The 25947-nt window shown below is 32.2% G+C and overlaps 6 protein-coding genes across 6 annotated transcripts; 5 read left to right on the top strand and 1 right to left on the bottom strand.

The window, feature by feature from the left end:
• Positions 1–242: 242 nt before the first annotated feature.
• LOC125838171 (serine/threonine-protein kinase ZRK3-like) lies at positions 243–1328 on the top strand. Its single transcript, XM_049517237.1, has one exon. The coding sequence runs from the start codon at positions 243–245 to the stop codon at positions 1326–1328; it is 1086 nt and encodes a 361-aa protein (XP_049373194.1).
• A 3179-nt stretch (positions 1329–4507) lies between these two features.
• Positions 4508–5339, top strand: LOC125837951 (non-functional pseudokinase ZED1-like). The gene is made up of 2 exons (XM_049517024.1): positions 4508–4907; positions 4966–5339. Exons 1-2 carry the CDS (start codon positions 4508–4510, stop codon positions 5337–5339), a joined length of 774 nt encoding a protein of 257 aa, XP_049372981.1.
• Positions 5340–8609: 3270 nt separating this feature from the next.
• LOC125837950 (serine/threonine-protein kinase ZRK1-like) lies at positions 8610–9767 on the top strand. The gene has a single exon (XM_049517022.1). It carries the CDS (start codon positions 8610–8612, stop codon positions 9765–9767), a length of 1158 nt encoding a protein of 385 aa, XP_049372979.1.
• A 3009-nt stretch (positions 9768–12776) lies between these two features.
• On the top strand, positions 12777–13789 carry LOC125838186 (serine/threonine-protein kinase ZRK4-like). The gene has a single exon (XM_049517260.1). It carries the CDS (start codon positions 12792–12794, stop codon positions 13713–13715), a length of 924 nt encoding a protein of 307 aa, XP_049373217.1. The 5' UTR covers positions 12777–12791; the 3' UTR covers positions 13716–13789.
• Positions 13790–15970: 2181 nt separating this feature from the next.
• Positions 15971–17116, top strand: LOC125838173 (non-functional pseudokinase ZED1-like). Its single transcript, XM_049517239.1, has one exon. The coding sequence runs from the start codon at positions 15995–15997 to the stop codon at positions 17114–17116; it is 1122 nt and encodes a 373-aa protein (XP_049373196.1). The 5' UTR covers positions 15971–15994.
• Positions 17117–19668: 2552 nt separating this feature from the next.
• LOC125838172 (3-isopropylmalate dehydratase small subunit 1-like) lies at positions 19669–20631 on the bottom strand. Its single transcript, XM_049517238.1, has one exon. It carries the CDS (start codon positions 20582–20584, stop codon positions 19814–19816), a length of 771 nt encoding a protein of 256 aa, XP_049373195.1. The 5' UTR covers positions 20585–20631; the 3' UTR covers positions 19669–19813.
• Positions 20632–25947: the final 5316 nt, after the last annotated feature.

Below are 25947 nucleotides of genomic sequence, written 5' to 3'. Positions count from 1 at the left end.
ATAAAAGTGAACAAAGAAATAGTAAAAGAATTCAATGAAACACCAGTTGCTTGTTAAGTATTTTTTTTGTGGAATTCAATGCACGCGCCTAAAGTACGAATGAGCAGAAGGAGCCAGGAACCTCACAACTTCCTACCTCTTCATTCCCACTAGTGGACACAGTGGACATTACTAGAGATATCAAGTGTGTTACAGAGAATAGAAACTTCAAAATTAGCGCAAGCTATTGGGTAGAAAAAAAAATGCAGTTCTTCAGGAGACTCACAATTAGGAAGAAACAATCCTCATCCGAAGAATGGCGGAAGAAGGAGCATGATTATTATTTACAGAATGGAAGTGCAGTGCTAGAGGAGCTTCTTGCTTTATGCAACGGAAATTGCCGAATTCCCATCCGTTACTTCACTGCCACTGAGATCCACAATGCAATTAGGCACTCTAAAAACAAATTGGAGATTTTCGATGGACGTATGGTTGCAGGATCGATGGACAAGCGCCTCGTTTTCGTTAGGTTTTTCCCTCATTATTTTAGGAATTTCTTCAATATTTTTCGAGATATAGCAATTACTGCTCAAATGAGCCATCTCAAGAATGTGCTGAGACTTGTCGGTTGCTCTGTCGAATTGGAAAAACCAGTTATGGTATATGAATATGTTGAGGCTATAAGTCTTCACACTTTACTTTTCGAAAAGGGCAATCATGATGATCAAACCAGAAAATCATTATTTTCTTGGGGAAATAGATTACGAATTGCCAATCAGGTCGCTTCTGCAATCGTCTTTCTCCATACAGAATTTACAACGCCTATCATCTACAAAGATCTGAAGCCATCGAATGTGATTATAGATCAGAATAGTGGTGTTGCCAAACTACTAAACTTCTCATTATCCGTATCATTGCCTCCAGGAGAATTGCAAGTTGTAAAAGATGTTACTTGCGGAACATATGGATATTTAGCTCCAGAATATGCGGTCTCAGGTATTGTTACTCAAAATACAGACGTCTATAGCTTCGGAGTTGTTCTACTTCAGCTATTAACTGGGAAGAATATGGGCACTCTAAATATAAAGGATCGCAACTATATAATGTATGATGTAGATTCAGATCTTGAGACGATAGAAATTGAAAAGATATATGTAATGGACATAGCAGATCCAGCCATTTTGGAAGAGCATGGGATTGAAATTCAACAACAATTGGAAGATTGCTGGGATCTTGTTAAGAAATGCACAGAGTCAAAAGGAGAAGAGAGACCATACATGATTGAAGTTGCAAAGGAATTACGCCGAATTCACAACTGTTTTCGTGCCTTCACTCTTGGCCAGAATTAGCTTTACATAAGATGGCAAGTGATCTAGAAATAATACCGATTGTATGTGCACTCTAAAGTTAAAGTGTTTTTTTTTTTTAAATAATGAAATTGTCAATTTTGCATTTTTACTTCATGCGGTCTATTTTTAACAGGCTCTTGTATTAAAAAGCTAAAATTCCTTTTTATACGTTCAAGTGAGATTAATTATTTTTGTCTGATATTATTCTATCATTAAGTAACCATTCATAGTAATGATAGTCAAATTTATATTTTCAAATCATAATTAATGAGAATAATTTAATAAAACAAATCCCTTATAAGTGCCAAATCAATAATACTTTATCATATATTCATTGAGAGATAGTCTTGGCAAGAGCAAAATGCATCATTTGATGAGGAGACTAGCTACTCACCAGAAAAAAACGTGTTTCCTCTGCTTCTGAAGAAATGCGGGCAAAGAGGAGGATTATTATTTTTTTAGAAAAATAGAAGTAAAATTCGGGGTGAATTATTAGTTTCATCTTTGAACTATTGACAGTCTTAAAAATACTATTTTAATTGATTAACTGAACTTATATGAACCATGGTCTTGCAACATAAGTGAAATACACTCCCTAAATTCTCTCTAAGTTTAGAGGTGTTTTCGATATTTTTCTTGGCCTTTTATTATGAGTTTCATGTTTCTACAAGACCACTTGTTATGTCATGTGGTAGATCAGGGGTGTCAATGTTGTATCTAAATTTAGTTAGTCAAATAGAGGGATGTTTTTAAGACTATCAATGATTCGGAAACAAAACTAATAATTTGTGTCAAGTTCAAGTGTTTTTTCAATACTTCTCTTTTAAAAACGAAAAAGGAAAAAAAAATTCTTCAACCCAATTTTTAGGCTCAATTATACCCCCTAAAACTAATGCACTAAAACTTTTTTGTGCGCAACTAAAACTAATATACCAACCATGGATAAGTTTGGGTCTTTATAGCTTTTATCCAAGCTTTTCACGTGTATTCCTCACAAACAAGATTATTCTAAAATCTAAAGCAGTCGTTCATCTCTTTTGGACTATTTTTTTTAGTTCAAATTTTCACTTTTTATTGATATAAATGAAAACTTGAACAAAAAAAAAAATAGTCCGAAAAAAGATGAACGACCTTTTTCGGACTAGAGTTAAGCGTGATGTGCAAAATAACTAACCTTTTAAACTTATATTCATTTCAAATTAAAATAAATGAATTTTTAACATCTGACACACTTTAAAAAAAAAAGTGAGTTAATAATATTAATTAAAATATAATTTATCAATATTCTGCTTTTTTCCAAATCCTTCTTAAAGCTAGAGATGGTTGAAAAAACTCATAAAGAGAATGGTAATCTTGGAAAAAAAATAAGTAGTACATCTTTTTGCATTAAAAAATCCATTAATTTAGGACTATAGAAAAAGTATAGAAATTCATTTGTTTAAAAAAAAATCATTTAGGACTGTCAGAAATCCATTTATTTTGAACCGGAGGGAGTAGTACACAGGTTTAACCACCCGAAGTTACGTTAGGGCATCTCCAACCTTGTTTACTATTTTACTCTTTAAATATAAATTTTTCTATTTTTTTAGATAATCAACTTCAACCCAATTCTCTATTTTACTTTTTAAAAAATAATCGTCTTCTCTCTTCTCTATATTATATTATTATTTTTATTTCATTCTTATTTTCTTATTTCATAATATAAATCCCTTCTTCTTTTTTTCAAATAATCACTTTATATAATTTTCATGTGATATAAAATTTTATTTTTTCAAATTTTATTTTTAATATAAAATTATATTTTATTCTAAATTTTTAAATAACATAAATTGGAAGCAAATATTATATAATAAACAAATTAATGGACAATTCAAATAAATGTGAAATCATTAATGAAATATAACTACATAAACATTACATAAATACTCAACTTTGAAGATTATTACGTTGCTCCCATAAATGCTCTATTAACACATTACAGAGTTAAAAATGAGCATTTTTGTCTTTTTATGTCTAGCTAAAAATTGTTCAAATCGAAGATTTTCATCTACCACCATTGTTGTTGTTGCAGTTGGAGCCTCTACGACACCTTGAATTGGTGCATTAAGATCATGTTCATCCTCGATTATCATATTGTGCAATATAATACATGTAGTCATTATATCATGTAGCACTTCCTTTCTCCAAAAACATGACCGTCCTACAATAATTGCAAAATGTGATTGCAAAACTCCGAATGTATGTTCAACATCTTTTCAACACGGTTCTTGTTTCATCGTGAAATATTTCTTCTTTTGAGAATATTTTATGACCGCGTGTTGCGTGATTGAGTTACCTAGTTAATAATAAAATCAGATTATATTAAAATGACAATTTTTTTTTGAAAAATTGAAATATTATTAATTCGGAATGAAAGTATTATATATATTAAATAATATATATATTTTAAAATATTATATTACATTTAAAAAGAATTAAGAGTATTAGAGATTTAATTCATGACCTTATATAAAAAATAATATGTTGATTACAAAACAATAAAAATAATAATAAAATAATGAAAAAGTGAAATAAAGAGTGTGAAATGAAGGGTTTACTCTCCAAGTAATAGAGAATGGAGAGTAAAATAGAGTAGGGTTGGAGATGTTCTTAAAACTAGTTGCAACAAATAGACGTACCTAACAGTCAACTCTTTGACATAACGAAAATATTTTCAAAAGGATAATGCTAAATGGCTAGAAAATTTGGCCAGAATTCGTTTAGAAACTTAAAAAGTGTATGATATTTTTTTAATTTTAAAATAAACTAATTTTTTTTTATTTTTTAATTAAAATGTATTAAAGTTAAAAAGATAAAAATGTTCAAAAATATAAAATAACATAAGTAAAATATCATTCTGAGCAAAAAGATTTTTCCTTTCCAAAATATTTAATCTAGAACAGAGTAATTAATTGATAGGACGACGACAGGTAGAGCTTTGATAAACCATGACAATGAAAGTGCATGGAGAGTACAATCAATAGTCATCATTTTGTGTGGAATTGAATGCACAAATAAAGACCAGCAGGAAGCTTCTTCCAACTTGTTCATAGATTACACTACTAGTGATGGATGCCTTTTTGGATTTAATCCCAATTCATCCAGACTAATCATCACTTCATAATTAGAACAAGGAAAAAATGTCCGTCTTCAGTGGACTCACACGGAAAACACTTTTTTCCTCTGTCTCTGCAGAAAGGCGGAAGAAAGAGCATGATTGTTATTTAAAGAATGGAAGTGCGGTACTTGAGGAGCTTCTTGCTTTATGCGACGGAAATTGCAGAATTCCCATCCGTTACTTCTCTGCAATAGAGATCCACAATGCAATAAAATACTCTAAATGCAGAATAAACCTTTCCGATGTGTATATTACTGGCTCGCTGGACAACCATCTCGTTTTAGTTAGGTTCAATAGATGTCGATTAAACAATATCCACCGAGATATAGCAGTTACTGCTCAGATGAGTCATCTCAAGAATGTGCTGAGACTTGTCGGTTGCTGTCTAGAATTTGAACAACTGGTGTACGAATATGTCGAAGGTATTTCTGTTAGTTATCTACTTTTCAGAAAAGGTAATCATGATGATGATCAAACTAGAAAATTGTTATTATCTTGAGGATGGAAATAGATTACGAATTGCCAATGAGGTCGCTTCTGCAATCGTCTTTCTCCATACCGAATTTACAACGCCCATCATCTTCAAAGATCTGAACCCATCTAATGTGATAATAGATCAGAATAGCGGTGTTGGCAAAATATTGGACTTCTCATTATCCATATCTTTGCCTCCAGGAAAATTGGAAGTAGTAAAAGATATTACCTCCAGAAATGGATGTTTAGCTCCAGAATATGCGATCTCGGGTATTGTTACTCAAAAAGCAGATGTCTATAGCTTCGGAGTTGTTCTACTTCAGCTACTTACTGGAGAGAAAATGAGTACTCTAAATATAGAGGATCCTGAGTATATATAATGTATCATGCAGATTCAGATTTTAAGATGGTAGGCATCGAAGAGATCCATGTAATGGACATAGCAGATTCAGCCACTTTAGAAGAGCATAGAATTGAGATTCGACAACAATTGTTGGGTTCTTGTTAAGAAATGCACAAAGTCAAAGAGAGAAGAGAGACATTACATGATTGAAATTACAAAGGAATTACGCCGAATTCACAACTGCTTCTGTGCCCTCACTCTTGGCTAGAATTAGTTACATAAGAAATAATTAAGCTCGGCTTTACTTTTTTTTTATGCATTCTGTGTTTGGGATATTTGAATTCACACAAAGTTAAAATCAATTTATTTTTTAATGGGTCTTCTAATTGGGTTTGGGTCATGTGCACTAGAATAGGTGGGTAGGAGAAAAATAAAGTATAACTTACATAAATCCCATAGTGTAAAGAGTAAATTACATCTTATCCCTACTTTTTTTCTAATTACAGTAATCCCTTAAAATTTGTACCTTCCGGATACATAAGTCACCATCCAGATACACTAATTCACCATCCGGATACATTAATTCTAATACAAGAAAAATCTTTCTGTTGCACTAAAAAGGGAATAAAATCTGAAAATTAATTAAATCCCATAAATTACGCTTATGTTTCTTCTTACTCTCAATCATACAGAGGCAAATCCTAATAGAACGAAGAAATTCAAAATTTCAAATTGCTCCCCCCGTTCAACGAAGAAACCTTTCAGATTTGATTCAAAAACTTTTGTCGAAATTTTGGGTAAGCGAGGTGAGTTATGAAGGATACAAAAGTGATGAAATTGTTGTTGGACAAACAATATCCTTTTGAATCTTCAAGTAAATCGAAGATCCTTTCAATTGTGATTCAAGATTATCAAAAAATTTGAGATTCAAGATTCTTTCTTCTCCAAGTTCAGCGAAGATCCTTTCTATTTTGATTCAAATTTATTGAAAATTTTGAGATTCAAAATTTTTCTCTTAGTTTATTGAAGATCCTTTCAATTTTGAATCAAAATTGTCGAAAAAATTGAGAAGATACATCATGAATATCTTTGCTACTTAGATTTTACTATTTATGTATCTTGTTTAAATTGATAATTATTGTATTTATATTAGATACATTAAATAAATAATTATTGTCCATAAGATGTTAGATTTGAGATCGATACATTTCTGTGTGGTAGTTGCTATGTAATTGATACATTTAGTATAAATTCGAATTTACGTATCATATCTAAAAAATTAGTGCATGATACATTACTATTTATGTATATCGTTTAAATTGATAAGTATTGTGTTTATACTAGATACATTAAATAAGTAATTGTTGTCCATAAGATGTTAGATTTGAGATCGATACATTACCGTGTGGCAGTTGCTATGTAATTGATACAGTTAGTATAAATTCGAATTTATGTATCATAGCTAAAAAATTAGTGCATGACACATTACTATTTATGTATCTCATTTAAATTGACAAGTATTTTATTGTTTGCCTGGAAAAATATTTATAACTTATATAATGTATCATTTTATAGTTGATATAATGTATCTGATACAATAAGGTTTTGAAAGAAGGATATGTGTACGCTGAAATAAAGTGTATCTATAAATGTATCACAATAAATAAGAATTAAGTCATCAATTAGATACATGAACAAACACAATCCATTAAAGAAATTTGATTATTGAAAACACCAGAAAAAAGAGGAAAATATTAGATTGTATGAAATTTTGGTGAAATTGAAACTAATATTATTATGAGAAAATTAAAAGATTAAATAATAATACAAGAATCCTAATTAGTTTCAATGAATGATTAGTTGTTAGAGTCCATAACCAATTCAAATTATGAAAAATTTACAAATATTATATTCTCTTTTTTAATCAAACACCCGAGGTGAGTTTTATTAACCAAAAATAAAGAAATCAAATACAAATACCAAACCCAACAGTGATTTGGAAACAATAGAAAAACAAAACAACTACTAAACCAAAAAAAGAAAAAGAAGGAAAAAGACAAAATAAAAGAAAAGATGACAAAAAAGGCAAAAACTTGTACAAATATTATATTAATTATTAACAAATAATAACAACTACTACTACTTTTTTTTTCCCTAATTTACGTAGGTGTAAAAAAATTGAAGTTCACATAGTTTATTTTATTATAAATTTGGAGTATTTTAAAAAATAGGTAAAAGACTCATAAATATTTTTTAAAATTTTTTTTGTCTAAAAATATCCTTAACCTACGGAAAAGAGACTGATTTTGAATTTCAAACGTGAATGAGAAAATAACTACCAAGATTCTGTGACTAAAAATAAGGAGAGATTTGTGAAGTGAAATAATGAAGGGATAAATGTTGGTTTTGGGAGTTAGAATTTATGTATCCAACTTTTGGGGGTTTGGAAGTAAAATAAGAGATTCTGGAAAATTTTAGAACTGGTAGGGAATAATGGAAATTATGAAAAAAAAAGATGTGTATATAGGTAATTTATCCAAAAATAAATGGGTTAATATTTAATTTATCCAATAAAAAAATGACATGTAATAATAATAATTTTTTAAAAAGTGGCTGTTAGTTTTAAGGGTAGAAATGAACTAAAAAAGGTGGATTGAGGGATATTTTTAGTCCAATAGATGAATGAAGGGTATTTTTAGACCTTTTCAAATAGTCCAAGGGTATTTTTAGCCCTTTTCCGTTTATTTTTTCATTGAATTAAAGTTTGATCAATAATATTGTTTTTTTAAGAATATCTTTGTGATAGTATATTATGTGATTTTATAAATTTGTGCTTATTTGGTAAGATTCTATATAGAATTGGGACAATTTTAATATTTTTACAGCTTATGAAATTTTTATATTTATGAGAAAACATACCATATAAGAAGTTCAAATTATGTTGAAACAAAATTTCAACCTCATCTTATGATTTCATATAATAATTTCATATCACCAAACATGCCTTTAGAACCACAGAAACTCTTTAACATAAACCAAAATATTTAATCTAGAACAGAGTAATTTATTGATCGGACAGCGACATTAGGTAGAACTTATCAAACAATGGCAATGAAAGTGCATGGAAATTCAGAAGAGAGTCCAATCAATCGCCATCATTTTGTGTGGAATTCAATGCACAAATTACGACCAGCAGGAAGCTTCTAACCTCTTCATAGATTACACTAGTAGTGATGATGTGAATTGTGATGCCTAATTGGATTTAATCCCAATTCATGGAGACTAGTCAGTCACTTCTAAATTAGAGATGCCTTTCTTCAGGGGACTAACAAAGAAAAAACTTTTTCCCTCTGCCTCTGCTGAAAAGCGGAAGAAAGAGTATGATTGTTATTTACAGAATGGAAGTTGCGTGCTTGAGGAGTTTCTTGCTTTATGCGACGGAAATTGCAGAATTCCCATCCGTTACTTTACTGCCATAGAGATCGACAGGGCAATAAAACACACTAAAAGCAAAATGGAGCTTTCCAATGTGTATATGGTTACGGGCTCGCTAGACAACCGCCTCGTTTTAGTTAGGTTCAACAATTGTGAGTTCAACAATATCCACCGAGATATAGCGATTACTGCTCAAATGAGTCATCTCAAGAATGTGTTAAGACTTGTCGGTTGCTGTCTAGAATTTGAAGAGCCAGTTATGGTGTATGAATATGTTGAAGGTATATCTCTCAGCGATCTACTTTTCAAAAAGGGTAATATTAATAAAAAATCATCACTATCTTGGGGAAATCGATTACGGATTTCCAATAAGGTTGCTTCTGCAATCGTTTTTTTGCATACCGAATTTACTACGCCCATTATCCACAGAGATTTGAAGGCTCAGAATGTGATAATAGATGAGAAGAGCGGCGTTGCCAAAATAGTAGACTTCTCATTGTCCATATCACTGCCTCCGGGAGAATTGGAGGTACAAGATCGAGTGTGTGGAACAATCTGGTATATAGCTCCAGAACATATCCACCAGGGTATTATTACTCAAAAAACTGATGTCTACAACTTTGGGATTCTTCTCTTTCAGCTATTAACCGGAAAGGAAGTGTGCGGTAGTGTGGGATCCGATGATGATGTTATGGATAGAGCGGATTCTAAAAATTCAAAAGAGACAACAGATTTCGAAGAAGATAACTCTATGCATAGGATGGATTCTGCAATTCCAGAAGAAATAATAGATATTGATAATCTTCCACCCAACCTCGTCGATCACTATATTAAAGAGTGTAATATAATGGATATAGCGGATCCTACCATTTTCAAAGAGCATGGAATTGAGATTCAACAACAATTGAAAGACTGCTTGAATCTTTCTAGGAAATGCACAGCTGACAAGGGAGAAGATAGACCATACATGATTCATGTCGCAAGGGAATTGTGTCGTATTGAGAAGGGTTTCCCTCTTGATCAAAATTAAATGTTCATTTTAATTCTTTAAAGTATTCGTATGAGGTTCCAATTTCAAGGGAATTCAGTTTGTTTGTACCCTCGTATTTATGTTGAACAAAAAAAGAGATTTGCAGACAACGAAATTGCCAATTTGATCTTTATTTTGCTCTATTTGGATTGATTACTCCTTAATTTTTTCAGTTTACAGAAAAATCATGTTAGTATTTGTCATCTAACAAATTTTAGTCATTGAATTTAGACTATGGATGCCACTACTTGTAATTTATTCTTCGTCTTTACCATTTTCCATTTTAGCCAGCGTGAGTCATTTCAGTGCTTAATTAAGAAGCCATGTATACAAATGATAAAGGTTCCTGTCTCGCACATTAAAACAATTGATCCTGTTTGAGATTACTGTATTAAAGAGGGTAATGCAATGGATATAGCGGATCCTATCTTTTTGAAAGAACATGGAATTGAGATTCGACAACAATTGGAAGACTACTTGGATCTTGTTAAGAGATGCACAACATCAAAGGAAGAAGATATAGACTATACATGATTCACGTTGCAATGGAATTACGCTGAATTGATAAGTGTTTCCGTGCCTTCACCATTGGTCATGACTCATGAGAATTAGATGTTTATTTTACACGACGATAGAAAGAAAGAAAAGAAAGAGCACTACTTCGTCTAAAACAGTTCTAGTATGGCCATTTTATATTGGACAATGACAGATATCCGCAGACAAATGAAATTGCCAATCCAATTTTTATGACTTGGTAGTTGGGAAAGGTCACTAATGCAGCAGCTGGGAATACCAAAACCTCTCCACACATTCAGGAAGCAGAACAGGGTGGCGGACATACTGGCTAAGATGGGCAAGACAATGCAAGCCAACAGCGGGAGGATGCAGATTTTGGAAGCCCCGCCACATTAAGCCCTCAAAGCATGGGAAGCTGACAAGAATGGGGTTTATTTTGATAGAATGGTAGTAGTAACTAGTCCCAATCAGACTACGGGGAGCATCCCTATTTCAAATTCTGTAATGAACAATGAAGTCCGTAGGCTTCTCATTTAAGCTTTATATATAAATATCTAATTCTACCAAAAAAAGAAGCATCACTAAATGCTACTAGTATTTTCTTTGTGCCTCTGTTATATAGTTGGGTCATGGAACATAGGGATTTTGACAGGAAAGTTCATTGTGTTAGTGAAGATTCTAAAGAAAAGAAAGATCAACATAGCTTGTGTGCAGAAGATCAAATGAGTGGGTATTAAGGCTAGAGATGTAGATCAATTTAAATTGTGGTACTCAAGAGGCTCGAGGACCCTAGAACCAACTACTCGACTTAAGGAACCAGGTTCCTTATACAGAGGTGGACCCACTCCTCTAGGTGGGGGTGCATGTGCATCTATCTTGAGAAACTGACAGAAAATAGGAATTATTTGACAGTGCACCCATGAAAAACATAGGAGTGTCATTATGTGAGAAACTGACAGAAAGTAGGATATATTTGACAGTGCATCCATGAAAAACATAGGAGTGTCATTGTGTTAATTTTATTGTTTTTATTTTAAATTTATTTTAGAGCTTATATTTGAGCTAAGGTAATATTGGTGCACCCAAAGTCTTCAAATCATGGGTTCGCCCTCTTAAAACTAAAGCAAACAAAAAGGTAAATAAACACAAGATTTATCGTGAAAAACCTCCTAGCTCAAGGGAGTAAAATCACGACCTACGGGAGGTAGATTTCAACAACCTCACTAACTTCAACAAGCGATTTCAGATTATAACTCTATAATTTAAGGGACTAACTCTAGTATATCAATTCGACAGGTGACTCTAACCATTTGCTAACAACTCTCTGAAAAGATAAATTCTTATCTTGTTACTAGTCCCATTGCGTACACCTTAACCACCTCCAAGATAACAAGTTGGAGCTAAAGTTTCAATTTTGGTACTAAATGCTAAACTTCGGAGGAAGTGAAATGAGTAGAGACCAAAAACAGAGTGTTCATAGAGAAGAAGGGGAAGGGAGCAAGAAGGACTAGTGAGGAGGGAATAATTATCCGGCATGAGCAGTGGCGGATCCAGAATTTTTTCATATAGGGTTCGAAAAATTAAAGTATAAATGTATAAATAAGCCAATAAAACATAATTCCAAGGAAGCATTAGTATATAGTTTATAGGTACAAAAAGTTAGTTCCGTTACCGAAAACCTTTTAGCAAGTTTGTATTTTTTTGGATTTAAATATGTTTTTTATAAAAAAAAAAAAAAAAAAACTGAAAAAGGTGAAAAATTGGTCTTGAAACTAAAGGAAGAGAAGCTAAAAAATAAAATTTTTGCTCGAACCCTGGACACTAGGGTCAACTTATAACGAGATCTACCACTATGCTATAACTTACTTCATGTTTATGAAGGGGGTTCAAAATTAATATATCTACGTATATAACAGAAAATTAATCGTAACTTTTTACCGACATGGGTCAGCCCCTAAGCATGAGCCATTTCACTGTTTAAGTAACCAGCTCAAATACGTCGAACACAAGATAAAACATCTTTACTAAATGTTCCTTAAAATTTAAAAGTTTACGTGGTTACAAATCATTTTATTAAGAGTAAAAAATAATATTTTAATATTTAATTTTTTTAATTATAAACTCTTTTCAAAAGACCAGTGACCTATCACAATTTGTTGTCATTTTGTGTGGAATTCAAGATCATGAGGAATCTTTCCTGTACAGTGTACACTCCACTAGTGATGATGCCTTACTGAATTGAGCCCACTGCAGTAAGACTAGTGGACATGAAAGAAAGAGGTATTGTGAAGGGAAAAAATGCAGTTCTTCAGGGGACTCACAAGGAAGAAACAATCATCATCCTCTGCCTCTGCAGAAAGGCGGAAGAATGAACAGGATTATTATTTAAAAAATGGAAGTTCCGTGCTTGAGGAGCTTCTTGCTTTATGCGACGGAAATTGCAGAATTCCGATTCGTTACTTCAGTGCCATAGAGATTGAGAGGGCAATAAAGCACTCTGAAAGCAAAATGGAGCTTTCCGATGTGTACATGGTTACGGGCTCGCTGGACAACCGCCCCGTTTTAGTTAGGTTCAATAGATGTCAACTCAACAATATGCACCGAGATATGGCGATTACAGCTCAGATGAATCATCTCAAGAATGTGCTGAGACTTGTTGGTTGCTGTCTAGAATTTGAAGAACCAGCTATGGTGTATGAATATGTTGAAGGTATATCTCTTAGCGATCTACTTTACAAAAAGGGTAATATTAATAGAAAATCGTCATTATCTTGGGGAAATCGATTACGGATTGCCAATGAGGTTGCTTCTGCAATCGTTTTTCTACATACCGAATTTACTACGCCCATTATCCACAGAGATATAGCGTCATCTAAAGTGATAATAGATCAGAATAGCGGCGTGGCCAAAATTTTGGACTTCTCACTCTCCATATCTTTGCCTCCAGGAAAATTGGAAATGAAATCAGAAGATGGTGTGCTCGGAACAATCGGGTATATAGCTCCTGAAAATGGCTTCTATGATATTATTACTCAAAAAATTGACGTCTACAGCTTCGGGGTTCTTCTCTTTGAGCTATTAACTGGAAAAAAAATGGTTGAAATGGTGGATTCTGCAATTTCAAAAGAGCCAATAGATTGTGAAGAAGTCAACAAATCCAATATTGAAGAGCGTAATGCTATGGATACAACTTTTGAAAATCTTCATCCCAACATTGTTGATCGCTATATTAGAGAGAACAGTGTAATAGATATAGTGGATCCTACCATTTTCGAAGAGCATGGAATCGAAATTCAACAACAATTGGAAGACTACATAGATCTTGTTAAGAGATGCACAACTTACAACGGAGAAAACAGACCATACATGATTCACGTTGCAAGGGAATTACGCCGAATTGAGAAATGCTTCCGTGCCCTCACTATTGGTTAAAATTAAATGTTTGTTTTAATACATGAGGTGAAAAAAGAAGTTTGCTTCTACTGTCATATTTATGTTGAACAATAAATGAGATCTGCAGACAATGAAGTTGCCAATCTAGTACTTACTTTTGTGCTCTATTTGGGATGCATCTAACTTGATCTTTTTGTTACAGACTAAAAAAATGAGACACCATGTTAGTTTTGTATTTGACATCTAATAACTTTCATTCGTTTCAGACTATGCAACTGCATATATTTACCGTTTTCCTTGTTGACCAGGCATTGTGTGGTGTGTCACTACCTTCCACCTATCTTACACATTCAATAAAAGTTGTCACTGTGAAGCTATGGTTAAGGTGCACGGTGGATTGTCACTTTTCAGCTCATGCTAAAGGTCCTCTCTACTAGGAAAGCAGAGAATTTCTCTAATTTTAACATATTGATAGGTTTTGTTTAGTCAGGCTGGAGAATCTTACATGAGCTAGGCTAGTGTTTTTAGTAGTTATAATTTGTTAATGTGTAATTACTACTTGGAAACCGTAATTTTAATCCCTGCAGTGACTACTACTGGGAAGGCACATAATCAAATAGCATCCCTTGGGAATTACAAAATTTAACACTGAATAAAAACAAAAGCAGTGTGAATTTCTATTAATTCCTACGAGAATTTACTTCGTGATCACAATTCACAAGCATAAACCTCAAGACAGTTCATAGCGATACGATTTATCATAGTGTCCACACAAATAAGACTAACCAAGGTAGGAAAAGCAAAAGTATAGAATTGAAGTTACAATATGTGCCTGTTGCATAGCACAATCTTTAGCATCTCTATGAGGCACCCTTGACACCGCTGATAGAAGGATTAGTGACTTGTCTATAACACCAGTTTACAATTGCTGCAAACTGTACGCAGGTTTTTGAAACAAAATTTATGCCATAAAGAAAGGAGACGAGACAAACCATTTTTTGTCTCTGGAATATTAGAGTAAGCTTTTGGGACAATTTCCTTGTTTTAGCTGGAGACAAGACAAGACAAGCCAATTCTCGAATGATCTAACCTACTAGTAGCATGTTCATCCAGCGCTCTAAAAAGGGGAAGTTATGCTTGCTTATTATAGGTCCTCGAAACTTGCTTTCATTAAGAAGCAAAAAGAGGAAACTCCACATGGCACAACAATTTGTAAACCATCTTAAGAAACTTGTAACACTTTTAATTAGATTGAGGGCTTGAATGGACATAAAACACCTATGGTATCTTAGAGAACAGCTATACAGTGGCAGCACTGGAAAGTGCATTGTGATAAGTTAGCAAAATATCAATTGTCAATTAAATAGTATTTGAGTACAATTTAATAACCTAAACTAACTTAAGTTGGTCAATTTCAGCATTTGGAACCCAAGAAAGAAAAGCATGAAGAATTTGAAGAATGATGAAAAAATGGGAAGTTGGAGCAAAAGATTAAGAAAAGAGAAGACACAAAAATCATGCCCATGTAAAGCCAGTAGAAGAACTTGAATTCGGATAAGTCTGAGAATGAGAAGATCTGATTCAGTCCACGAAAATAAATGACTAGACGAAATTGCTCCACAAAATTGAGAAGTCTGGAATTAGCAGAAAAACAGGAGACGAAACGAAACGTTGCCACAATTTAGCTCCAGGAAAATCACCTGAAGCTTGAAGAAACAAAACCTAAAGAAAAGCAAGAGAAACGTGGAGACAAAAATATTTCGACTCCACGAAAGTGTGAGCAAAGGGGCATTTTTGTCCCAATGTACTATAAATAGGAATTAGCTAATCATCTTGGGAAGTTTTCAATCTTCTAAAAGTATTGAGGAGCATTCATAGCTAATATTTGAAGGATTAGGAGGCTATTCACTATAGAGTTTGTGTTAACCAACTAAAGTACTTAATCGCCTGAGTTAAATTAAAACTGTTTGCAACAAACTCACACACCTAACTACAATTAACTGAGTCAACTCCTTAAGATAAACCAAAATATTTAATCTAGAACAGAGTAATTAATTGATAGGGTGACGACATTAGGTAGAACTTGACAAACAATGGCGATGAAAGTGCTTGGAAATTCAGAAGAGTCCAATCAATCGCCATCATTTTGTGTGGAATTCAATGCACAAACTAAGACCAGCAGGAAGTTTCTTCCAACTTGTTCATAGATTACACTAGTGATGATGGTATGCCTTATTAGATTTAATCCCAATGCACATAAACTAGTGGACACCAAAGAATAGAGACTTCAAAATCAGCACAAGGTATTGCAAGAAAAAATGCACTTCTTCAGGGTACTAACAAGGAAAAAACCTTTTTCCTTTGCCGCAGCAGAAAGGCGGAAGAAAGAGGAGGATTGTTATTTAAAGAATGGAGGTGCAGTGCTAGAGGAGCTTCTTGCTTTATGCGATGGAAATTGCAGAATTCCCATCCGTTATTTCACTGCCACTGAGATCGAGAGGGCAATAAAACACTCTAAAAGGAAAATGGAGCTCTCCCATGTGTCTATGGTTACAGGCTCACTGGACAACCGCCCCGTTTTAGTTAGGTTCAGTAGATGTCAATTCACCAATATCCACCGAGATATAGCAATTACTGCACAGATGAGTCATCTCAAGAATGTGCTGAGACTTGTTGGTTGCTGTCTAGAATTTGAACAACCAGTTATGGTGTATGAATATGTTGAGGCTATAACTCTCAGCGATCTACTTTTCAGAGAGTGTGATCATAAGACTAAAAGATCATTATCTTGGGGAAAGAGATTACGAATTGCCAATGAGGTCGCTTCTACAGTTGTTTTTCTCCATACAGAATTTACTACACCCATCATCCACAGAGATATAAAGCCTCACAAAGTGATGATAGATCAGAACAGCGGCGTTGCCAAAATAATAGACTTTTCATTGTCTATATCATTACCTCCAGGGGAATTGGAGGTACAAGATGCTGTACTGTGCGGAACATTTTGGTATTTAGATCCAGAATATGCCTCCCTGGGTATTGTTACTCAAAAAACTGATGTCTACAGCTTCGGAGTTCTTCTCTTTCAGTTATTAACCGGAAAGGAATCTCTTGATAGTATGCAATCGAATATTGAAGAAGGTAATGTTATGGATAGAGTGCATTCTAGAATTTATGAAGAAACAACAAATTTTAAAGATCCAAATCCACCAACCATGGTTGAGCTCTACATTAAAGAGTGTAATGCAATAGATATAGCAGACCCTACCTTTTTGGAACAGCACGGTATTGAGATTCGACAACAATTGGAAGACTACTTGGATCTTGTAAAGAAATGCACAACGTACAAAGGAGAAAACAGACCATATATGATTCATGTTGCTAAGGAATTATGCCGAATTGAGAACTGCTACCGTGCCCTCACTATTGATCAAAATTAAATATTTGTTTTAATACATGAGGTGTAAAAAGAAGTTTGTTTATACAGTCATATTTATGTTGAACAATAGTCAATAGATGAGATCTGCAGACAATGAAATTGCCCATTTAGTTTTTAGGACCTGGGAAAAAGTTGCTACTAAATGCTAGAACCGATTTTTGTGCTCTATTTGGACTGAATCTAAGTGTATTGTGTTTCAATTATCACACATTTTGCTGCTGATATTATTTCTTTCTTGTAGGCTCTACACTACTTTTCGTATAACTGTTACACTTTCTTCATTGTTTTCTTCTTTTTTACTTGAGTTTGATGCACTTAAGCTGAGGGTCTTTCACAAACAGCCTCTCTACTTCAGTTCCACGAGGTAGCAATAAGGCCTGCATACACTCTACTCTCTCCAGCCTGGGTATGTTGTTGTTGTTGTTGGATTGAATCTAATTGATCTTTGTGTTTGAATACTAAAATAAAGTGAGACCATGTTAGTTTTGTAACTTACATCCAATCACCTTTTAGTAGTTTCAGACTATGCCACTGCTTATATTTACACTTGATTTTTACCTTTTTCCTTGTTAATCAGGCATAAGACATTTCAGTGCTTACGAAACCAAGTATCCAAATTCTTCAAACACAAGATACAGGTTGTTTTTTGAGGAAGGTAAAATCAACCACAGGATACATGTTCCTTGTTCGACCCATTAAAACAAAATGTAAGATGGGATTGTAACTTTTCAGCTCATGCTAAAGGTCCTCTCTACTAGGAAAACTGACAGTTTCTCTGATTTTAACATATTGATAGGTCTTGTATAGTAAAGCTGGAGAATTTATCATGAGCTAGGCCAGGTTCACATAGCTTTTTTTTTGCAAAGAGGCTCACGTAGTTATAATTGAGAGTTTACAATGACTACTCGGAAGCCACAACTCTAATCCCAGCGTTTATGCAGCTACTATATAGATGGTGATTACTACTGGGAAAGCACATAATTAAACAGCATCTTTTAGGCATCACAAAATTTAACACAAAAGCAGTGTGAATTTCTCTTGATTCCTAGGAGAAACTACTTTGTTATCACAAGCATACAATATCAGGTTAGTTCAAGAGAAGGGAGATTAGTGACTTGTCTATAACACCAGTTTGCTGATGCTGCAAACCCTCCAAAGGTTTTTGAATCAAAATTGACTCTATAGAGAAAGGAGAAGGGGCTTTAACAATAGATATATGTAGATGATAAACTTTTTGCGAATCCACTGAAACGAGCTAAGGAAATTGCCTTCTTCCACTGGAAACAAACCATTTCAGTCTCTGGAATAATTAGAGTAAGCTTTAGGGATAATTTCCTTGTTTTAGCTGGAGACAAGACAAGCCATGGAGCCAATTCTCAAATGATCTAAATTACTAATAGCCTATTCATCCAGATAAGCATTAGGTATAAAAAGAGGAAGTTATGCTTATTGCAGGTCCACGAAACTTGCTTTCACTAAGAAGCAAAAGAGGAAACTTCACATGGCATAAGGTGAAAGGCGAAAAAACTTAAGAGAGTTAACACCAGGAACTAGCACAACATATTGAACCACAACAATTTAGAATCTTAGATTGACTTGTGTGTGACTACCAAGTATATCAGTGGAAGACGAGGCACAAGATTTTCAACTTAGATCCTGGGATACGCGATAAAAATCACCTTTAAAGGATCAACCAATCCACGACGTGCGTCATGTATGCTCATCATTATTAGGCAAACTTTGCAAGCTCATATCTAAGGCGATAAAATTTCATGTCATACAAATTCCTGAATCAAAATCTTCATGATTTAATTGGCTCCAAGAATAAAATAATCTCTTTTGAGGAACCGTTCCCAAGTTCCTGCAGGGCTAAGTTGTAACTTTGAGGGTCTTCATTTCAAAACCACATTCTTTCTTGGGACAATTTAAGGAAGGTGAAGGAGGTGGGTGAATGTATCTCCTTGCATAAAACCAGATATTAATCGAACACTTGAACCTTAATAACATAAAGATCTAGCAAAGGCAGGCTCTTCAGTTCTCATAAAACTACAAGGTGTCAGTAGGTGGTAAACTGTAAACATATTTCAAAAATGATTTACCCATAGGCATAACAAAACTTTATTTAGATACACTTTTAGGGCAACTGATTCTTTTATCCAAATCATATAACAGCCACCATAACACAGCCTATGCCCCTTTCTTAAAAAAAAGTATGATACATACATAAGTACATAACACAGCCTATGTCGCAAAGCAAAGCCGGTCTCATGCCCGGATTAAAGAGAAACAATGCTAAGTTGACAGTCAGCATAAAAACAATCTAATTATAATGAATCAATGATGCAGCTTGATATTTAAGCGGAGAAGGGTAGAGCGGCACGCCCCTTATCCCGAATTTCCAAGGGTAGGATTGGTCCTAAAGTTGGTCCAGACAGATTTCTCGGTCATCAAACAAAAAGCAAACTAATTATAATAAAATTGTGATAATCCTCCAGATCATACAGTCAACCCAACTATTATCGAATTCGATGTCAATTAATACTGAAAAGGCAAAAGCAACACACAAGACAACTTTAAAGGTGCTGAATTTTTCGCCAAGTCATACAACAAACACCATATTTATTATGCAATAATCTTTTGTCAGCAAGCATAAAGTACAAAACTTTAAAAAGAACTGAGCCAATTACCACTTGGAAAACTAAGCTTCTCGTGCAGAAATCATTCCAGCCTTTCTTGCATAAGCGAAAATGCCACCAGCTTCAATGACAGGACCAGCATCACCAATAGGCTTCAATTTATACTCTTTCCCAGATGTATGATTAATCAATCTACTCTCCCCAATTTCAACAGTCAGCACATCACCAGTCTTACACTCCTCACAAATCCTCTTTTCCGATTCAAGCGGATAAACTTCACCAGTCGAAACTGAATTCCTGAAAAAGATCCTCGCATACGACTCCGCCACCACTGCCAATACACCAGCTGCACCTAAAGCAACCGGTGCGTGCTCACGAGATGACCCGCACCCAAAGTTGTCGCCACCTACGACGATGGAGTACTTTGACGTGAATTCACCCGGTTCGATGAAACGGGTTTGGTACGATGAGGGAAGTCCACATAGAGCGTACGACCCGAGTTTCTTGTACTCATCTGGATTTGAAGGTACAAGGGTTAGGTATTCTGCTGGAATGATTTGGTCAGTGTCGATATTGTCTCCGAGGACGTAGCAGAGGCCGTGAAATGTGGTGGCGGTCTTGGTGGTTTCCGGTGTAGTAGAGGCGGCGGCGGAACGGAGAGGTGCGACAGTGGAGTTTTTCGGAGCTGAGACGGAATGGGAGATTAATGGATTATTGGAGGAGATTGATTGGAATTTGACTGAGGGGAGAGGGTTAATAGAGGAGGCGCGTGGTTGGAACGAACTGGATTTGAAGGTGGTGATGGAACTGGAAAGAGCTGTTAAAGCCGCCATTGATGAAAGCTCGGAGTGGCGTTGAAATGGAGATTGCTAATTTTTCGTTGAAAGAGTGTACCAAAACGTGGGCAGACATCTTATTAGCTATATATTGGGCCTTAGACTTTTTTAGCTATTGGGCTTACAATAGATCAGATTAGCAAGAGAGCCGCCAATTTGATTGGACCAGTGCGACTATTTTTTCCAAATTCGTGGAATCCAAATACATTCCAAAACATTCTAATACATCCTGTTTCAATTTTGGATACATTCATCAACGTCTCGATATATTACGTTGCAGTTTTGAATACATCACTCAACAATTTGATACATTGTGTACGTCCCGATACATCGTGTAAATTGATGTATCTAATAGATACATTACGTAAAGTAATGTATACGAGAATAGGTACTTCTGATATGGTAGGAAATTTTAAAACATATGATAAAATAAAGTTGTGTATTTAGGTAATTTGTCATATTTAATGTCTGGGACGGTGCAAAAAAAGTAAGAGAATTTCATAAATAGCAAAAAGAAAAATACATAATAAGATTTTATAGCTATAATTTTCGTAATTACAGTCCATAATTATAGTCTCATTTGCTATGGAGACTTTCATTTGTATATTTTGGTTCTTTTTTAAAAAAAAAAAAATTATACAAAATATGTTTTTAAGTAACAGACATAAAGAGCGGTAATTCGATTACGAAAAAAGAATTAATTTTTACAATTCACCCAATTTGTATTTGAATATAATTTTTTTCCTTTAGACTCCTTCAACAAGAAGAATACCTTACTATCTAGGTTAGTGAAATCAAGAAGCTTCAGTAATATAAACATTTTCGAGCAATTTGATTTTCGATTAATCAACATCATGAATTGTATTTTGTTTGTTGAATTCGTTGTTTTAAATGCCAAAGTAAGATGAAGTGAATTTTTATGTCAGTTGATTTTTTTCTTGAATTCGTGTTTTGAATTTCGTAAGTGTGTTATGATATTCAAAAATTGTTTGGATTGTATATTGTGATAATAGTATGAAACTTTCAATTGATTAGTACGTACATTTATATACAATTTCATTTGGAATCGAATAACAAAATTTTATTCTATTTGAATTTGTTGTTGGTTGTAGATTTGCTATATAATATATAAACGTACACATAATTTGATTTTTACCTTTTTGGAATTGTTGAATTCCAAAGAGTGATTTATATGTCTTTTGATAAAACTGGTTTGTAATTGTGTGTATATTTCTATTATATAGAAGAGTGAAGTGATAGGACGACCAAAGGTAAAAATGTAATTTCATTCTAACAAAAATCTATTAAGAAAGATAGTAAAGAATTCTAGAAACATCTTTTTATATATTAAGTGAATTATGATCAAGGATAAAAATGTAATTTCACGCTAACAAAAATCTACCAATATCAAGAAAATTAAATAGTTCTAGAAACATCTTTTGTTATTGTTATTACCATTAACTTATTTTGTTATTACTTCACTTTCTTTTCTTTTGTGAGTTATTGTAATATCTATTTATTACTCTATTTTACTATTACGTTAATTTAATGCTTAATATTTTTTTCTATTCATTATGCTTATCAAAAATGCCTACTTTAATATAAAAATTCATTATGAATTAATTATTTTCACCTTTATTTTGGCTCTAATTAATATACTTGAAAAGAAATAAGTGTGATAAAAATTAATAATATGTAGGACGATCAAGGGTAAAAATATAATTTCATTCTAACAAAAATCTATTAAGAAAGATAGTAAATAATTCTAGAAACATCTTTTTATATATTAAGTGAATTATGTTATGATCAAGGGTAAAAATGTAATTTTATGCTAACAAAAATCTACCAAGAATGATATCAAGAAAACTAAATAGTTCTAAATATTACACACTTCAGTATAAATCTCTTATTAGGAAGATTAATAACACAATTTTTTCAACATTAAGAACATCATTTTTCATCTATTCTCTAATGGCCCTACTTTTGTAAAACAATTATAAGACAAAAGTAAAATTCATTATTTCTTAGTGAACACACCACTTCTGGAACTTGTCCATATAACAAATTTTCAACAAAATTCAATTGATCCACATTTTTCAAACATTCTAATGAACCAATTAATATGTTAAATCCAATATCAATCACAATTGCAATTCTCAAAAGGCGTAATTCATAAGGAATGCAATCAGTGAGCAAGCTCTTCAAGAACAAAATTTTCAAAAATTTCGGAGCATGTTATGTCCTTTTTTTTCGTTCTCTTTAGACTTTTCAATTTCATGGTGTTGCTTTTCTTTCTGGATTGTAAAGATACTTTTTGAAGTATCTAATTTACTTGATTTCTCTTTTTATGTATAATCCAAAAATTTCACATAACATATATGTCATTATATAATTTATTGAGAAATATATATTATTTATTAAGTACTATTATTTTATCATCAGTTAAAATCATTTTTATCAAGTTATATAAATTATTATTTTAACTACCTTATGTTAAATTACTGCAATCTATAATTATATTAACTTTTGTTAATATTTTTAACATCTCATTATTTGAGGTATAACATTCATTCATCGGGTATATAAATTACTTTAGAAAAAAAATCTTTTGTTACTATACTAGATTGTTCTCCTAATTTTAATGAATATAAAGACAAGATATAAAGTCATAACTTTTTTTTATCCTTTATCACTTTGTAAATAATGAGATGATTCATTCTAATTTTCATCAAGTAGGTCATTATTTTTATTTGTTAAACACCTTTAAAACAAAATTATAAGTGTATTCAAAATTAATCTATAGGTGAATAGTAGAATTTACTGCTTCATATATTTTATGAAAATTGTTAATATATTGAGAATAATTTTAATCTATTCTCTTGAATAATTTTCAAATAAAATAGAAAAAGAATACCATTAAATTAATTATTTAATTCGAATATATATGTTTGACATGATGTTATAATGAGCACTGGAGCATCTGATAATTTATTATTGTTTGTATCATGTTTATTTGAAAATGTCATAATAATTTTTCTTTTTGAAAACTAATTAAATTTCTATTGTAAATATATATAATATTGTAATATTGGGCCCGTAAATGGGCCTTTCATTATATTGGGCCTGTATCACGGGCTTAAAATTATTTAATATATATATATATATTTATTATATTTATTTTTCAAGTACAGAAATGTCTTCTTTGATATTTAGATTATGCATTCTGACAAATGGAAAGATGGAAATTGTTACGTTAATTATACTATTAAGGAGATCGTCTTTAAGGAAAATGCAACATATAATGAGTTGTATAATGTAATTGCAATGTATAATGTAATTGCAAATCAACTTGATATCGATGTGACTAACAAAATACTAATAATAAAAATATAATAGAATAGAATATTGCAAACAAATATTTGTAACTTGGTCAAACAGCCCTGATTAAATTAAAATATTCCATCCATACCAATAGGGATTGAGGCAAGATTTTGTTTTGGGAGAGTATCATTTTTTGAATAAAAAATACTAATAAAATATTACTCTGAATAACATTTTGTACTTTAATTTACTATGTCACACGTTAACATTTGTTTCTTAGAATTTTCAAATAAAATATTACGTAAACCGTTACTATACATCATTTTTGTTTCAAAAGATTGTATTGGTGTTGTGATTGTATATAATGAATAATTATAAGTATAACTTACATAAATCACATAGTAGAAAGAGTAAATTACATTATATTCTTACTTTTTTTCTAATTACAATAATTCCTTAAAATTAGTAAGTTCCAGATACATAAGTCACCATCAGGATAGATTAATTCACCATCCGGATACATTAATTCTAATACAAGAAAAATATTTATGTTGCGCTAAAAAGGAAATAAAATCTAAAAATTAATTAAATCCTATAAATTACGCTTATGTTTCTTCTTACTCTCAATCATACAAAGGCAAATCCTAATAGAACGAAGAAATTCAAAATTTCAAATTGCTCCCCCGTTCAACGAAAAACCTTTCAGATTTGATTCAAAAACTTTTGTCGAATTTTTGGGTAAGCAAGGTGAGTTATGAAGGATACAAAAGTGATGGAATTGTTGTTGGACAAACGATATTCTTTTGAATCTTCAAGTTCATCGAAGATTCTTTCAATTTTGATTCAAGATTATCAAATATTTTGAGATTCAAGATTATTTCTTCTCCCAGTTCAGTGAAGATCCTTTCAATTTTGATTCAAAATTGTTGAAAATTTTGAGATTCAAAATTCTTCTCCTAGTTTATTGAAGATCCTTTCAATTTTGATTCAAAATTGTCAAAAATTTTGAGAAGATACATCATGAATATCTTTGCTACTTAGCATTTTACTATTTATGTATCTTGTTTAAATTGATAAGTATTGTATTTATACTATATACATTAAATAAATAATTGTTGCCCATAAGATGTTAGATTTGAGATCAATACATTACCATGTGATAGTTGCAACGTAATTGATATATTTAGTATAAATTCGAATTTATGTATCATATCTAAAAAATTAGTGCATGATACATTACTAATTTACTATTATGTATTTCGTTTAAATTGATAAGTATTGTATTGTTTGCCTTGAAAGATATGTATAACTTACATAATGTATCATTTTGTAGTTAATAATAATGTATCTGGTACAATAAGGTTGTGAAAGAAGGATGTATGTAAGCTGAAATAAAATGTATCTATAAATATATCACAATAAATAAGAATTAAGTTATTAATTAGATACATGAACAAACACAATCTATTAAAGAAATTTGACTATGAAAAACACCAAAAAAAAGAGGAAAATATTAGACTGTATGAAATTTTGGTGAAATTGAAACTAATATTATTATGAGACAATGGAAGATTAAATAATAATACAAGAATCCTAATCAGTTTCAATGAATGATTAATTGTTAGAGTCCATAACCAACTCAAACTATGGAAATTTACAAATATTATATTAATTATTACCAAATATTAATAATTACTACTATTACTTCTTCTTTTTTCTAATACGTTTTAGTGTTGAAAATTTTGAAGTTCACTTATTTTATTTTATTATAAATTTTGGAGTATTTTTAAAAATAGGTAAAAGACTCATAAATATCCTTTTTAAAATTTTTTTTATCTAAAAATATCTTTAACCTATAGAAAAGAGACTGATTTTGAATTTCAAACGTGAATGAAAAATAACTACCAAGATTCTGTGACTAAAAATAAGGAAAAATTACAAAAATCCCATCTTTTAGTTTACTTATTACCATTATCCTCTATAAGTTTTACAAATCTCCAAAATCCCTCATTTTCGCGCATTAAATTAGTGTATCTCGC

The sequence above is a fragment of the Solanum verrucosum genome, unplaced genomic scaffold, assembly GCF_900185275.1.
Source record: "Solanum verrucosum unplaced genomic scaffold, falcon-dt-bn FXZP01000079.1, whole genome shotgun sequence".
NCBI lineage: Eukaryota > Viridiplantae > Streptophyta > Magnoliopsida > Solanales > Solanaceae > Solanum > Solanum verrucosum.
The sequence above is the reverse complement of the archived record's forward strand: the minus strand, read 5'-3'. Positions and strand labels throughout refer to the sequence as shown.

Coding starts and splice junctions, on each gene's coding strand:
- LOC125838172 (XM_049517238.1), bottom strand. CDS start 20,584: ATGGCGGCTTTAACAGCTCTTTCCAGTTCCATCACCACCTTCAAATCC.
- LOC125838186 (XM_049517260.1), top strand. CDS start 12,792: ATGGAGCTTTCCGATGTGTACATGGTTACGGGCTCGCTGGACAACCGC.
- LOC125837950 (XM_049517022.1), top strand. CDS start 8,610: ATGCCTTTCTTCAGGGGACTAACAAAGAAAAAACTTTTTCCCTCTGCC.
- LOC125838171 (XM_049517237.1), top strand. CDS start 243: ATGCAGTTCTTCAGGAGACTCACAATTAGGAAGAAACAATCCTCATCC.
- LOC125837951 (XM_049517024.1), top strand. CDS start 4,508: ATGTCCGTCTTCAGTGGACTCACACGGAAAACACTTTTTTCCTCTGTC. Junction 4,908..4,965: donor GGTGTACGAATATGTCGAAG/GTATTTCTGTTA, acceptor TGATCAAACTAG/AAAATTGTTATTATCTTGAG.
- LOC125838173 (XM_049517239.1), top strand. CDS start 15,995: ATGCACTTCTTCAGGGTACTAACAAGGAAAAAACCTTTTTCCTTTGCC.